At 43.2% G+C, this 14,585-nt stretch overlaps 1 protein-coding gene across 1 annotated transcript in view; it reads left to right on the top strand.

Annotated features, from left to right (window-relative positions):
- The window catches only part of SMAD1 (SMAD family member 1), a 47,030-nt gene that overhangs the window by 23,306 nt on the left and 9,139 nt on the right, over positions 1-14,585 (top strand). Inside the window, exons 2-4 of the mRNA XM_004588134.3 lie at positions 2,939-3,196; positions 5,583-5,699; positions 9,438-9,659. Coding sequence (XP_004588191.1) covers positions 2,939-3,196; positions 5,583-5,699; positions 9,438-9,659 — 597 coding nt within the window. The remainder of the gene's footprint in view (positions 1-2,938; positions 3,197-5,582; positions 5,700-9,437; positions 9,660-14,585) is intronic.

The raw sequence follows: 14,585 nt of genomic DNA, 5'->3' as shown, positions 1-14,585 counted from the left end.
CACAGTACCATAACCCTGGAAGTTTAAACTACATACGTTTTTCTACTAGGGGAAGTTTAAATACGTTTTTATTAAGTGACTCATAGATGAGTGACAGTTGCAAACAAAAATTACATTGCTTCTCTTAAAATTTCCACATGTTAGGTTTATAGAATATAATTAAATCAGTGATCAGAAAAAAATATAGTCTTTTATCCTTTTCAGTAAAAATGATGGCAGTCAGAGCCAGCTAGTGCAGACAGTACCTGTGGAACACAGAGATGAGTTTTGGTGTGGCAGAATCCCCAGGTTAGGTCCCAGCTCCTCTGCCTTTGACCCAGTGCTTTGCTAATGTGCATTCTGAGAGGCCTGAGACAGTGGCTCACGTGCCCGGGTTCCTGCCGTAGCGAGGGAGACTCAGGAGGAGTTGTGGACTCCTCGCTTCAGCCTTGCCCAGCCACAGCTGTTGTAGGCATTGGTGGGTAAATTGGTGGATGGAAGATTCTCTTTCTTATCCACTCATGATTTTCCCTTTTAAGTAGATGTGGGGGGAAGCTTCTAATTATGTTAGCTATTTTTTCAAAAACTGATTGAAACACAGTGGTACTGGAGACATGGACTGACATACAATGGGATGAAATATCTATAAATGGACTCAAACATTATGAGAAGAGTGGTTATTTCCAATCACTGGGAACAAGATGGACTTTTTACTAAATTCCACCTAGGTAAGTGGCTAACCATGTGGAGAAAAGGTAAAATTTTTCATGTCACAAATAAAACTAAATGACAAGTGGAGCAGAGATCTAAATGAACTGTGACACTTCATAGACGCTAGAAGAATGCACACTTGAAATCCTGCTTGTAAATCTGGGGAAAGAGAAGGCATTCTATGACTCAGGGCCATATACAAGAAACTACTGATGAAGCTGACTACCCGAAAAAAAGAAACCGCTGCCCGTGAGTGAAGTCAGATGACTAGTTGGGAAGTGGTGAGTCACTCTGAGCAGCTACGGAAAGGAGACTGGATGGCTGCACAGGTAGCTCAGAGGCATCGGGCCGCATCACGGCGTGCTTGGGAAGGTGGTTCCCCTTGGTGTCTGCGGAGCCTCATCCAACAGAGCAGAGGAGCTTGTGCTTGAAGCGACTGCTGACAGGTAAAACTGGAAATTAGTTATGCTTCTATGGCATCACGTGGGCAAATCCCATCATTCTGAAAAATGAGTTTCATTCAAAATATTTACTTCTAAAAGATCAAAAGATCAGCAAACCTTACCGTTACTAGATTAATTAACAATTTAAAATATGACATGAGAAAAGTTCGTACTATGCAAAATCTATTTTTACTTTAAAACACTTTCAGCTCATAGGTAAGTTATAATCCACAGGTAAGTACATTAAGTACATTTTTTTCCACAGAAATAACACAAATTATGAATGGAGTTTCTGGGAAGCCTCCAGAGTCTAAATTCTTCATATCGCTCAACAGTACTTCCTTAAAAAAAAAAAGAAAGAAAAAGGAAAAAAAATGATATATTTGAGAAGCAGAGAGACAAATAGAGCCCCTACCCACTGATTCATACTCCCAGTGACCACAGTGGCTGCTGTCACCAGTGCCTCCCAGCGTGTGCATCAGCAGGAAGCTGGATCCAGAAGCCAGGGGTGGCCCTGAATCCAGGCACCCCGATGCAGGAACTCACGTGTCTGTACCGCTGGCCTAGGAGCCTGCATTTAACTCAGTGGTCTGAGTCCTGACTACAAAACAGCACAAAAAGCCAGCAGACTACACCTCCTGTGTCCCATGAAGCATGTAAGATGGGTGGTTTCTCTTTCTTGGGTTGGAGCCGCCTGAACAGGAAGGCTTCCAGAGGGCTTGGTTAGTTGGAGGAGCCGTCTGGTGACACTGATGGGGACTGTGGGAGCTCTAACTTAGGCTAGAGTTGTGTCGTGACTGAGCCCACGGTTCCCTTCTAGGTTCATACGAGTGTGTGATGACTTTGCCTCTTGAGGTTTCTGAGGTTGGTGAGCTTGCTAGTGAGTGGACTCTCAGCCCCCTCATGGAAAGAGCTCCTGGGAATGTTGTGTTCTGTGGTTTCATGCCCGATTCCACTTTGCCAAGTGCGCCTTGTTTGACTGCGTCTTCCTGAACAATCAGGTAGTGGTGACTTCGAGAAAAGATGCTGGCAAAGTCTTGACTGCTAGGATAGGTCACAGCACACACTCTGTCTCTCAAAACATCTTCTGGAAGGTCTTCTGCAGCATCTCGATGGTACATTGCTCCTGAGCACAGGCACCTCCGAAAGTCTGTTGAAAGAAGGAATAGAAGGAAGTTTATTTTGGTGCACAGGCATTTTGAAATTGACATGTAGTGTTTTTCAAAGTACACATTTCCTCTGAATTTTTTGAAAGCCCCTTCTACGCATAGATTTCTAATTTTTTTGGTACCAGAATAAATCAGTTTGGTTTCCTACAAGCTTCCTGAAGCACCTTTCTTGCTTTAATTTCACTACCTAAACTGCTTTTTGCTTTGGCATTCAACGTTAGTGGTGAATAACTCAAACTCTTCAATGAATATTATCTCTGCACTGTAAAATGCCATTAACAGGGCTTAATGTAGATTTTCAGTGGTACTGTGCATTCTTCATTGTACATATTGTTATTAATTATTCATTAATTCTTCAATGAATGAAGAAGAAACTCAGAATGGGGAGCCTTCAGGTTTCTCACCCAAGAAGGGTGTATTTTGCCACCTGTCTCCGGGCAAGCCATCCTTGGGTCTGACGGGACTGTTGTGCAGTACAGCACGGTTCCATTGGAGCAATGGTTTTGTGCGAGCAGCAGGGCAGTCTCCAGATAATTTGTCGTCATTTAATAAGTGATGCTCCGACTTCATGGCTGTGTTACAGATTTTTATCATTCTCATGTTGGTCTTTCTTGTGTTTTCTTTCCCCATTTGCAGTTCTTCCTCCAGTGCTGGTTCCTCGACACAGCGAATATAACCCTCAGCACAGCCTCTTAGCTCAGTTCCGCAACCTGGGACAGAATGAGCCTCACATGCCACTCAACGCCACTTTTCCAGACTCGTTCCAGCAGCCCAGCAGCCACCCGTTTCCTCACTCTCCCAACAGCAGTTACCCCAACTCACCAGGCGGCAGCAGCAGCACCTACCCTCACTCTCCCACCAGCTCAGACCCAGGAAGCCCCTTCCAGATGCCAGGTGGGTTGGCAGGTGCACGGGCATTCTGATGGTATCACTGCATTGTCGGGGGGGCGGGGGGCGCTGGGTCAGCCTGAAAGGCTGGAGGAGCTTGTCAGCACCAGTGCGGAGTGCAGCGCTCTGATGTTCTGGGACTTGGCTGGCTGGTGGAAGCTTCATCGCCAAGGCAGCCAGCTTGGTGTTTTATCAGGCACAGTGGCTTGGACAAGGTGTGTTTTTCTCCTTGGTTTTTTGTTTTTTTTTTTTTTTTTTTTATTTTATTTTAAATTCATTAATTACATTGTATTATGTGACACAGTTTCATAGGTACTGGGATTCTCCCCACCCCTCCCCAAACCCTCCCACCATGGTGGATTTCTCCTTGTTTTTAAAAGAGTTAGAAACAGCTGCATCCTTTTGGGAGTGGCATAATTGTCATCGTCTTTGCTCTTGATAAAAGCCAGAAAAACAGTGTGTTACACACATTTGCTGTTAGCAGAAACACAGCCTCGATTCACATCATTTTGAACGTGGAAAAATCCTCGTTGTAAGTGCAGTCTCAGTAAAGATTATTTCCCAAGGGGTCACACCCCCTACTGAATTAAAATCATTTAGACAGTGATGTAATCTCAAGAAACATATACTTCAACAACAGAAGACTTGCGACAGAAGTGCTGGAAACCATCTGCTTGTTGAATTTAACAAAGAAAATATCCTCTTTTAGCTATAGCTAATGGTGAAGTGATTATCAAAGTAAATTGTTAATTAGGACTTCATATTTCTCAGATTATAGGTTAATAACTAAGCATCTCAAAAAAGTAAGCTACTTTCAATAGTTTGACAATACGTTTTTACATTTCTAAAACTTCTGTTAATGTAAGAGAACAGATTTTATGCATTCCATAGGTACAGGTCAAGAAGATAGTCACACTTCCCTCACTCCGCTGTTTTCTGCCCCACAGTTCTCCTCTCTCTCTCTTCCCAACACTATTTGCAGGGTCTTAATTTTAATCCACTCTGTATTCATAGGCTGAATTTGCAGCTAAGCGTAATATTCAACTAGCAGCCTTGACACCTATTAGCATGCTAGGAAGGGAAAATAGACACATTTGTTTATTGAGCCACATGAAAGGTTTGTCTCTGACTGCCAGGGATGGCACAGGTCAAGTAGAGGAAATGTGGGGAAGATAATATTGCATGGCATGCCAGGACAAACTTGTGAGAAATGTGGGCTGTCACCAGCCATTATTGGGCAGTACCCGTGCCACAGGTGGACAGCGACATTGTTCACCACCTTGGTGCCAGGGATCCCCTGGATTCAGGCTCAGAGGAGTCTCTGGCTTGCAGTGAAGTAGAGTCAACCTCAACAGCTGCAGGAAAAAAAGTGAATTGAAAGAAACTGGGGGATGGGGGTGAAAGGCATCCAGGGAAGGTCTCTGTAGGCCTGTCTCAGTGCTCTGAGACGCTGCCTATTACTGGTTAGATGGTGGGAGTTACTGGGCCATGGGATGCATCCAGCCACGAAAGCCACCCAGGCATCCCAAGGGGACAGCAGCAGTCGGTGTGCAGCAGTGAGCCCCACAGGCAGGCTTCCCGGAGGCCCTCTGGTCTTTGTCCTGTATGTTAGATGGACTCCCACGAGCCTGGAAGAAACTTGTTTTTAGACTAAAGAATGATGAGAAATCTGGACCCCTTTATCCTCCAATAGCAAAACACAAGGTGTTGTGAAATTGTTCTGTGTTTCAGAAATCATGTTTGTTCTCATGTGCCAGCTGTCTGTGTCCTCTTCAGGAGAAGCATTTGTAAATTCTGAAATAGGAAACTGCTACAATAAATGGTTTATTTCCTATCATTTTATTAGTAGAGGTTTTTAAATAGGTGGTTATTTACATGGATGGGGAAAGGGAGTCCTGACGTGACAGATGGCTGAAAATCTTGAAAGGTTTAAAGGAACTTAGGCTGGAGTGACGCTCAGCTTGGTCTGTAGGTTCTGTTCCAGAAACCCCGAGGCTGCCTTTCTTAAGTGCCATACAGTCTTCTGTGTACCTGTGAAACTGAAGTAGCGGAGAGCATGTCCTCTTCAGCAGAGGCCTTGTTTTGAAAATGGCATGATCCTGGCTAAGTACATGTCTTCTGGAGCTGGCATGGAGTCTTCCTCCCCCAACTTTGCTAGCATGGGTGATAAAATTGTATGTCAAGCCCAGGGTCTGTAGTGTCTACTCAGTTTTGGTGGAGGTTGAAATTCCAGCTTGATCCCTGAAGAATTTTGGCATAGAGGAGAGTATAAGCAGACATGGGCTTAAAATAGTGTATATGGGACACATTGAATCTGTTTTCTCTTTATATAAATATTTTTTTAATTACCAAAAAGAGAAAGAAACAGAAGTCGTTCTCTTAAACTTTGCAGCCGATACGCCACCACCTGCTTACCTGCCTCCTGAAGACGCCATGACCCAGGATGGCTCCCAACCAATGGACACAAACATGATGGCACCTTCACTGCCCTCGGACATCAACAGAGGAGGTAAAATGATCTCTGATGTAGAGTCTAATGTTTATCTGTCCAACTGTTGCTTTCTCTCTCAGAATTTATTGCTCTTTAAGAAAGATAGCTAATAAAAATAAAGCACAGTAATAAGAGAGACTCCATGGAATTCTTTGTATAATGAGTAGGTCTTTAATGAACAGACACACGGATCCAACTAAGAAAGGTCTGAGCATCATTTTGCTTTTTGCCCTCTCAGTACTCATTGTGAATTGGTGATGGAGAGAATCTTTTCCACTGGACAAAGAGAAGTTGAGAAGCAGTGAACATAAGCCGAAGTTGAGGTTTAGCAGGTGATTTTGAAATCATCAGGGCCTCTAACTGGGCTTTCCACAAAAGGATTCATCTGTAGTTAGACCAGAAGTTAGACCAGATGTTTATGAACCTGACCTGTTCTCAGGCTTTGGATGTGTGTAACTGCAGCGGGAACACACACACTAGCAGCACTGGCTTCTTTCCTGTTTTTATTCCTGACTTTGTTACCTGAGAAGTGGGTCGGTCGTTCTTTGTCTTTTCACTCTGAAAAGTTTATAAGCAGAATTGAGCATTTATGAGACATTTTGCAAACAAAAAGTAGCTCTTCTTTGGCATTTCTACTCATCCTGGCCATCACCAAGCAGGAAAAGCATTCATTTTTCCAGGTCTACAGGGGCCAGTGGACTAGGCTGAAGGAGCAGAGACCAGACAAAAGAGTTGAATATAGAATTGCTGAGCTACTGTAAGAAGCTGTGGCCACTTTGTTGAATGAAACTACCCCTACGTAAGCCCTTATGGAGAAAATAGTGCTTTGCTGATTCACACAAGACATGGTTCATTCAATGTGTGTAAAGTTTATGCAAACTGAAGTTAGAATCCACCCCGAATGCTGAATATAAAACACTTCCGAAAATGGAATTTAAAGAAATGACTTTTTTCAGTGCAAGAAAATTTTGAAACCCATACATAGTTTTTTCACAATACACTATTTCCTTGGGGTTTTTTTTTCAAGATCATACACACATGGATTTAAAAAAATTTGTACCAAAGTAAACTTTGGATGAAATTTTTGTATGAACTTTCTGAAGCTGCTCTGATGTGTCTTATTTCATTCTTGCTCTTTTTTTTGAAATTCAGATAAGAGGCACCTAAGACTTTATCAAAGTTGCTTCCATTGTTGAGGCACTGATTGATTTGCTGATGTTTGTAAATACCCCAGTAGTGGCCTGAGTAATTCATGGTGTCTCTGTCCAAACCCTCAGAATGTAGAGCAGCAAGATGAACCCTGAGGTAACGGTGGACTTGAGTGATAATGCCATACAGATGTTGGTTCATTATTTATAACAAATGTTCCATTCTGATGGGAGAATTCGTTTGTAGGGGATAGGGAGACATGGGAAATCTCTGTACCTCATACTCAGTTCTGCTGTGAGTTTAAAATGGCTGTAAAACATTTTATTTAAAAAGATTAATGTTGAAAGAACGTTTCTTAGATGTACAATGCAATGCATTAGAATCTATGCCCTTTTAATCAGTAAATATTTTATATTTTTTAATTGCTTCCATATTTTATTGTTCCTGATTAACTCTAGACTATCCTTTCAGTTATGGAATTGTGAGCAAATAAAAATTCTTTTTAAATTAATTTGATTTATTTTAGAGGCAGACAGAAAGAGAGACACTATTCCCTGATTGTCTCACCAAATCATCACGATGGCCAGGACTAAGCCAGGCCAGAGTCGTGAATCAGGAGCTGATCCAGGTCTCCAATGCAGGGGGCAGTGACCCAACTACTGGAACCATGGTACACATGAGCACATTAGCAGGAAGCTGGCATTTTTAAGTGGAGTTGGGCCTCAAATCCAGGTGTTCCTATATGGGATGCAGGTTCCCCAGGCAGTTTCCTAACCACTGTGCCAAACACTCTCCTCCTGAATAAAAACTTCCACTGGGAAAACAACACCTGTTTCCCATGTCTTTGGAGTCTGTGTTGGAAGAAAGGGATAGCCAAAGAGAATGGACATAGCATTCTATACCTTGAAGAGTATTTTGACTTTATAACTGTCGTTAAGCCTAAAATGTCTGGTTTTAGAAAACAGACCTTTAGAATCCTTTCCTTTACATAGCTTAGTCACCGTTAGAAAAGTTTACAGTTGGCTGATATTTTGATGAGAAGGAATGTTGACCTCTCTTGTTGTCCTTGGTGGTGGTCCTGCAGTTGGAGTCTGTCGGCACGGTACAACCCACAGGCCAACTCAGTCTGCTGCCTGCTGTTGTAACTATAGCTTGGTTGAGCACAGCTATGTTCACTCATGATGTGTTATCTGTGACTGGTTCTGTGCAGTGTCGAGTGGAGAAAGACCATATGATCTGCAAATCCATTCTGGCCTTTGTAGAAACGAAATTTTGGCAAGCTCTGACCTAGACGAATAGCCTGAATAATCCTGATAGGTGATGAATGTTTTCTGTTGATGATGTCGCCACCTTCACTAAGGTTCAGCACTCATGGGTTGCTCTTCAGAACGGTGCAACTTGACGGGTGGTGATTGTTAGCATCAGTGTACATTTTCAGCTAGTCCACTAAAGCATGCAAGCAACTAATGTGTGCATTTCTCAGAGAACATTTTCTTTGTTTTCTTTACTAGATTCTAACGTAAAGTGTATTTTAACCTTTGTAAACCTGATATTAGAAACCTCAAGGTGCTTCTTCTGTAGCCGTTTCACAGTCCACACTTCCGATGTGGATTTGCTTTCCTGGCGTCTTTCACTTTTTTTTTTTAAATGATTGTGCACTCAGGACTTCATAACTCTCTGATCATTATATGTTGGTCTGCTGGAAATACACGGTTTGTATTTCTGGAATCTCTACAGCGGCAGTACAAGAGGTTTTACTACAGAAGGAACTTATCTTTAAAACCTTTTAGCTGCAAATGTTTAGAAGCGTGTACTGTTTGGAGATTTGTTAGTCTTAAGAGATTTGACTTAACAAGCTGCATCCTGTCAGTAAAGTTGGGTAATTTCCATTGTTGGCCCATTCTGGGAATGGAGAGACAAAACACACCTGCTCTGCATGACTTAAAGCAAATATAAGGAAGTTACCGTGAAATCTGGATGAGAGAGATATGATTCATTCTGGAAGAATGGCCAGCTGGCAAGATTTCTTCCTGAGTTTGAGAACTGGAGCAAAATTGTAGCTGTAATCATTATTGGCAACTTAGTGCGAAGTCAAGTAACTTCTTACTAATAATTAGAGGTTGATTCTCATTACTCTGAAAAGACATAGGTATACTAAGACTTTGCCAGAAGTCATTGCTTTTTATGCCAGCACCTTTGGCCTATTTCCTGACCCCTATTGTTCTCTTCCTACTTGTTTTGTTACTTGTCACTTCTGCATTGATTTAGATCCTAAGCTAGGGTCTATGGTTGCGGTGCCCTCCCCTTGGCTCTACATTAGGGAGGAAGTAGCATATTGTCAGGATGCGGCCAATGTAGTTGCTGTGCTGGTTAAGCTTGCCTTTTGATGTTCAGATACTAACTGGAGGACGTGCTTTCCAGCTAAAGGAGTATGCCACTCTTTAAGAAGTTTCTGTTTTAGACATCATAGACAAGTTACATATGTTAAAATAGCAATGGCTTTTCCATATTTTTCATTCCATGAGCCTAAGCCAGTTTTGACAACAGTTTCAGTTCTGAGAGCCCGAGGGGCAAACCTTGGTTGATACAACCATTTCTTTCTTGCAGATGTTCAGGTAGTTGCTTATGAGGAACCAAAACACTGGTGCTCTATTGTCTACTATGAGCTCAACAACCGTGTGGGAGAGGCGTTCCATGCCTCCTCCACGAGTGTGTTGGTGGATGGTTTCACCGATCCTTCCAACAATAAGAACCGTTTCTGCCTTGGGCTGCTCTCCAATGTTAACCGGAATTCCACTATTGAAAACACCAGGCGGCATATTGGAAAAGGTGAGTTTTCACTGTAACCCCTTCCAAATGTTTTTCCGATGTGTCCCTGTTCTCCCAGAGTCTACCTAGTCACTGCTGTTTAGCAGACTCCAGCTAATGTTCACTTGCTGCAATCTGTGAATATCTCTCCAAATTGTATTATCTGGAAGTTCTTCCAGTCAGTGTAATGTTTCTGGTCTGCCAACTCTTTTTTTTTTTTTTTTTTTTTTTTAAGATTTTTTATTATTATTGGAAAGCCGGATATACAGAGAGGAAGATCTTCCATCTGATGTTTCACTCCCCAAGTGAGCCGCAACGGGCTGGTACGCGCCAATCCAAAGCCGGGAACCAGGAACCTCTTCCAGGTCTCCCACGCGGGTACAGGGTGCCAAAGCATTGGGCCGTCCTCGACTGCTTTCCCAGGCCACAAGCAGGGATTTGGATGGGAAGTGGAACTGCCGGGATTAGAACCGGCGCCCATATGGGATCCCGGGGCTTTCAAGGTGAGGACTTTAGCCGCTAGGCCACGCCGCCAGGCCCCTGCCAACTCTTAATAGCATCAATATGTCAGCTAAAATAGCCTATCCTGTCTTAACAGTTGACTTTGTAGATCACACAGTGGGGCAGTGTGTGAAGCCGTCACCTGAAAGTAGTCCATATTCCTTATCAGAGTGCCTGGTTCAAGTACCAGCTGCCTGAGCTCTGATTTTCCTCCTTGGTAAAGCATCTGAGGGGCAGAGGATGGATGATGGTCTAAGCATTTGGGTTCCTGCCACCCTACTGGGAGATCTAGGTGCCCGCTTCCTCCTGACTTAGCTCTGACTGTTGCAAGCATTTGGGGAGTGAATTGACAAATGGAAGATCTCTCTTTCTCTGTAACTCTTTCAAAAATCTTTACACAATGACTTAAAGCCTAAAATTGAAACAAATAAACCTTATTTCAAATGAACACCACAATTCAGAGAAAACTGTTATGTTTTAAATATTTGTGTATTTATTTGAAAGGTAGAGAGCGGAGAGGAGGCAGAAACAGACAGCTCTTCCAATCTACTGTTTCATTTCCCCCAGATGACCTCAACAGCCGGGGTCTCTATCCAGGTCTCCCACATGGGTGACAGGGACCCAAGTACTTTATGTTCTGTTGCCCAGACACATCTGTAGGGTGCTGAATCAGAAGCAGAACAGCCCAGGACTCAACCCAGCACTCTGATATGATATGCTGATGTCACAAACAACAGCTTAATACACTGAGTCACAGCACTGACCCCCTGATGGACTGCTAGTACACTAGTACAGGATTTGATGGTGTGAGTGTGTCTTCAGTCTGGAGTGGATGTGGTGGTGTCACAGGCAAGACTTCACATAAACCCTGAACTCTTTCGTAGCCTTGATTATTTCTTAGTGATATGAGTGGACCAGTTCTGTGTCTTTTAGACGTATTACCGGAGTAAGCAAACAAAGGGGTAGATGGAGCTTTGTTGTCCCCATGGGGTAAGGGAGATACAAACGTGGAGGAGGGAAAAAAAAACCCTCTGTGGAAGAAGATGGGGAGGTTTCATTATGAAGTCATGATCTTCACAATGCATGTGTATGAGTGTGTGTGTATGAATAGGTGTCTGCATAGCACATAATTTCTGATCTGCTGAAAGGCTGAGAAACAGACAACTCATAGCAAAAACAACATGTAGGGCTCAGAGCATTATGGCTCATACTGCCTCCCACTAAGAATACCCAAGGCGCCTTGGACTTAGCTCTAAGGCTGGGGCACATAGACACAAGATAAGCTTGAAACATTTCATCGTGGCAGAAAGTAGACATGCTAATGGCAACAATGAGGGTGTCACAGGAGCCAACATAAGAGCTTCCACTGGCCAATTATGAGACAAATTGAAATCCAGGATAATTGTGGTAATGAATTGTAAACCACTGAGAAAATACTACTTTATATATCCAAAGCAGTAATAGAAATGAAAGAAAGCAGAAGGCTGATTGGCAAATGTAGAGTGAGTGCGAGAGTTGGAAAATAATTGGTTTACAGCCAGCATAATAGTAAGAATCATCAGTGGATACTAAAAGACATGAGACATTTTTTATGAGTCTGGATATTTGAGTGGTTTTTAAGTGTCTAACTGTGGGGCCTGGTGCAATAGACTAGCGGTTGAAATCCTCACCTTGCATGCGCCAGGATCCCATGTCGGCACTGGTTCTTATCTCTGTGGCCCCGGTTCCCATCCAGCTCCCTGCCTGTGGCCTGGAAAAGCAGTGAAGGACAGCCCAAATCCTTGGGACCCTGCACCTGTGTGGGAGACCTGGAAAAGGCTTCTGAATCCTAGCTTCGGATTGGCTCAGCTCCCGCTGTTGCAGCCACTTGGGGAGTGAATCAACAAACAGAAGATTTTGCTCTCTGTCTCTCCTCCTCTCTGTGTATCTGACTTTCCAATAATAGATAGCTAAATAAATCTTTAAAGTGCCTGTCTGTGGGAACTGACATGTGGCAACTCGTTAAGTCAGCATTTGGGACACGGACATCCGGCATTGGAGCACAGATTGCTGTCTCTACTGTTTTGCTTCTGATCCAGCTCCTTGCTAATGTGCCTTCCAAGCAGCAGAAGATGGAACAAGTGTCTGGGCCCCTGCCCCTGCGGTGTGGGTGGGAGACCGCAGTGGGGTTCCTGACTCCTGGATTTGCCCTGGCCCAGCTGGGTCATTGGAAGAATTGAACCACTGGAGGAATAAATTGGCAGGATCTCTTTCCCACTGTATCTCCCTCTCTGTCACTCTGCCTTTCAAATAAATAAAATAAATCTTTCATATTGTCTGCCAGAAACTACTTATTAATTATAAGAAAAATGTAGCAGCTGTTATACAGTGGAGAAATTGTATAATTTGTATATTGGTTGTAACCAGATATTTGACTGCCCCTATCAAAACTAAGATATCTGAATTATCACAGGGGCGGGTGTTGGTCTTAGCAGTGAAGATACTGATTAAAACACCCACATTTCACAGTGGAGAACCTGAGTTTGATACTTGCCAGCTTCCTGCCATCATGAATCCTCAAGGTAGCAGAGATGGCTCAGCTAGGCGGGTCTCTGCCACTCACAATGGAGGTGCAGATTGAGTTCCTGACTCCTGGCTTTGGCCCCAGCTAGGGTTTTGGGCATCTGGGAAGTGAACCAGCCCAGCAGACAGAAGCTCTTTCTTTGTGTCTGTATCCATCTGAATCACACATGCACACATCACTAATACAGGACAAATGGTTATCCTGTACCTCCAGATGCGATAGCCAGAGAAGACCATAACATGAGTCATGCAGAATTCCTACTGAAAATGCAGAATTGAGCCTATTCCTGGGGAAATACCAGACAGACCCAAAACATTTAACATGTTACTCAAAAAGGTGAAGGCAAGCTGTATGTTCCAAGTGAAAAAGACATTTAAGAGATACTGCTATATGCAATACCTGACCATTGACAAAACCCAATACTGAACAGGGAAAAATGCTATGAAGAACATTATTGAACGGTAGATTAGCTCGATGTTAAATGTGTTGGTATCGCTCACCATGCTGTGGCTATGCTATCCCTTTTCTTAAGAAATACACTTATGTGGGAGCCAGCGGCATAGCATAGAGAGTAAAGTAAGTCTGATCTCCATCTCTCTCTAACTCTGCCTGTCAAATGACTAAATTTTAACAACGAAAACCAGAAATACACTTAAGTAGTTAGGAAGTAAATAACCATGATGAAATGGTTAAAAGATGAAGATATCTGTGTATTCACCATCTGTCTCTGTAAAAGAGCCATGTGTCCCTGTGTGTGTGTGTGTGTGTGTGTGTGTGTGTATGTGTATGTGTGTGGAGAACACATAGTCAGGATGGAGTGAACTGTCTCAATAGATGACTGGAAAATGGTTATATGCTTGTTTTTCATTCTATTTGTTTCTTCTGTGTTCTGCTTCAAATTTGTTGCAAGGTTGAAATTATTTCCAGAGTGAGTTTTTTTGTAAAGGACCTGCTGTGAAATTTAGAATACTGAACCAGATTAAAAGGTTATTTAACAAATGCTCAAAAAACATTTGAGAGATCCTGGCTGAGGGGACCACAGTAGCTCTTAAAGCAGGAAGAGTCCTGAATGAGCTAGAGGAGAAAAGAGCTTAGATTCCAAACATGCATAGCAGTCTGGCTGGAATCCCCTCAAAATGCGTATCTGGGGCCTGGCAGGGTGGCCTAGTGGCTAAAGTCCTCACCTTTCATGCACCGGGATCCCATATGGGCGCTTGTTCTAATCCCTGCTTGTGGTGTGGGAAAACAGTCAAGGATGACCCAAAGCCTGGGACCCTGCACCTGCATGGGAGACCTAGAAGAGACTCCGGGTTCCTGGCTTTAGATTGGCTCAGCTCCAGCCATTGCGGCCACTTGGGGAGAGAATCATCAGACAGAAGATCTTCCTCTCTGTCTCTCCTCCTCCCTGTATGTCTGCCTTTCTAATAAAAATAAAATATTTTAAAAAGAAAAAATGCATATCAACACTATTTGGCATACACTTGGGGCAGAAGGGCATATTCTCCCTTCAATTCTAAATCTACTACCCCAAAAGCTGTGGGCTATGGTATATTACTCTCTTAAAAAACAGGGATGAAGATCGGATTCTGGGAATGCTGTTACTTAAGATCGTTCCAAATGCCTTGAGTGCTGTACTCAGCTGTAGAATTACATACAGATCACAGGAATGAGCCAAGCTGATCGTTATTTGCAGATGATAGGACTGATAATATTCTTAGGTAGATCCTGGAAGTGAAATTAGTAGGTGAGAAGCTCTTGAGAGTTTGCCAAGTTACTTCCCAGGGAGCGCGTAGTAATTGACACCCCTGCAGCAGCAGGTGAGCACCTTCCTCGGCCATGACACTCTAGGGATGGGCATTGTGTCTGTTCCAGGGATGGGCTTG

This window comes from Ochotona princeps, chromosome 7, assembly GCF_030435755.1.
Source record: "Ochotona princeps isolate mOchPri1 chromosome 7, mOchPri1.hap1, whole genome shotgun sequence".
In the NCBI taxonomy this organism is placed as follows: domain Eukaryota; kingdom Metazoa; phylum Chordata; class Mammalia; order Lagomorpha; family Ochotonidae; genus Ochotona; species Ochotona princeps.
The sequence above is the reverse complement of the archived record's forward strand: the minus strand, read 5'-3'. Positions and strand labels throughout refer to the sequence as shown.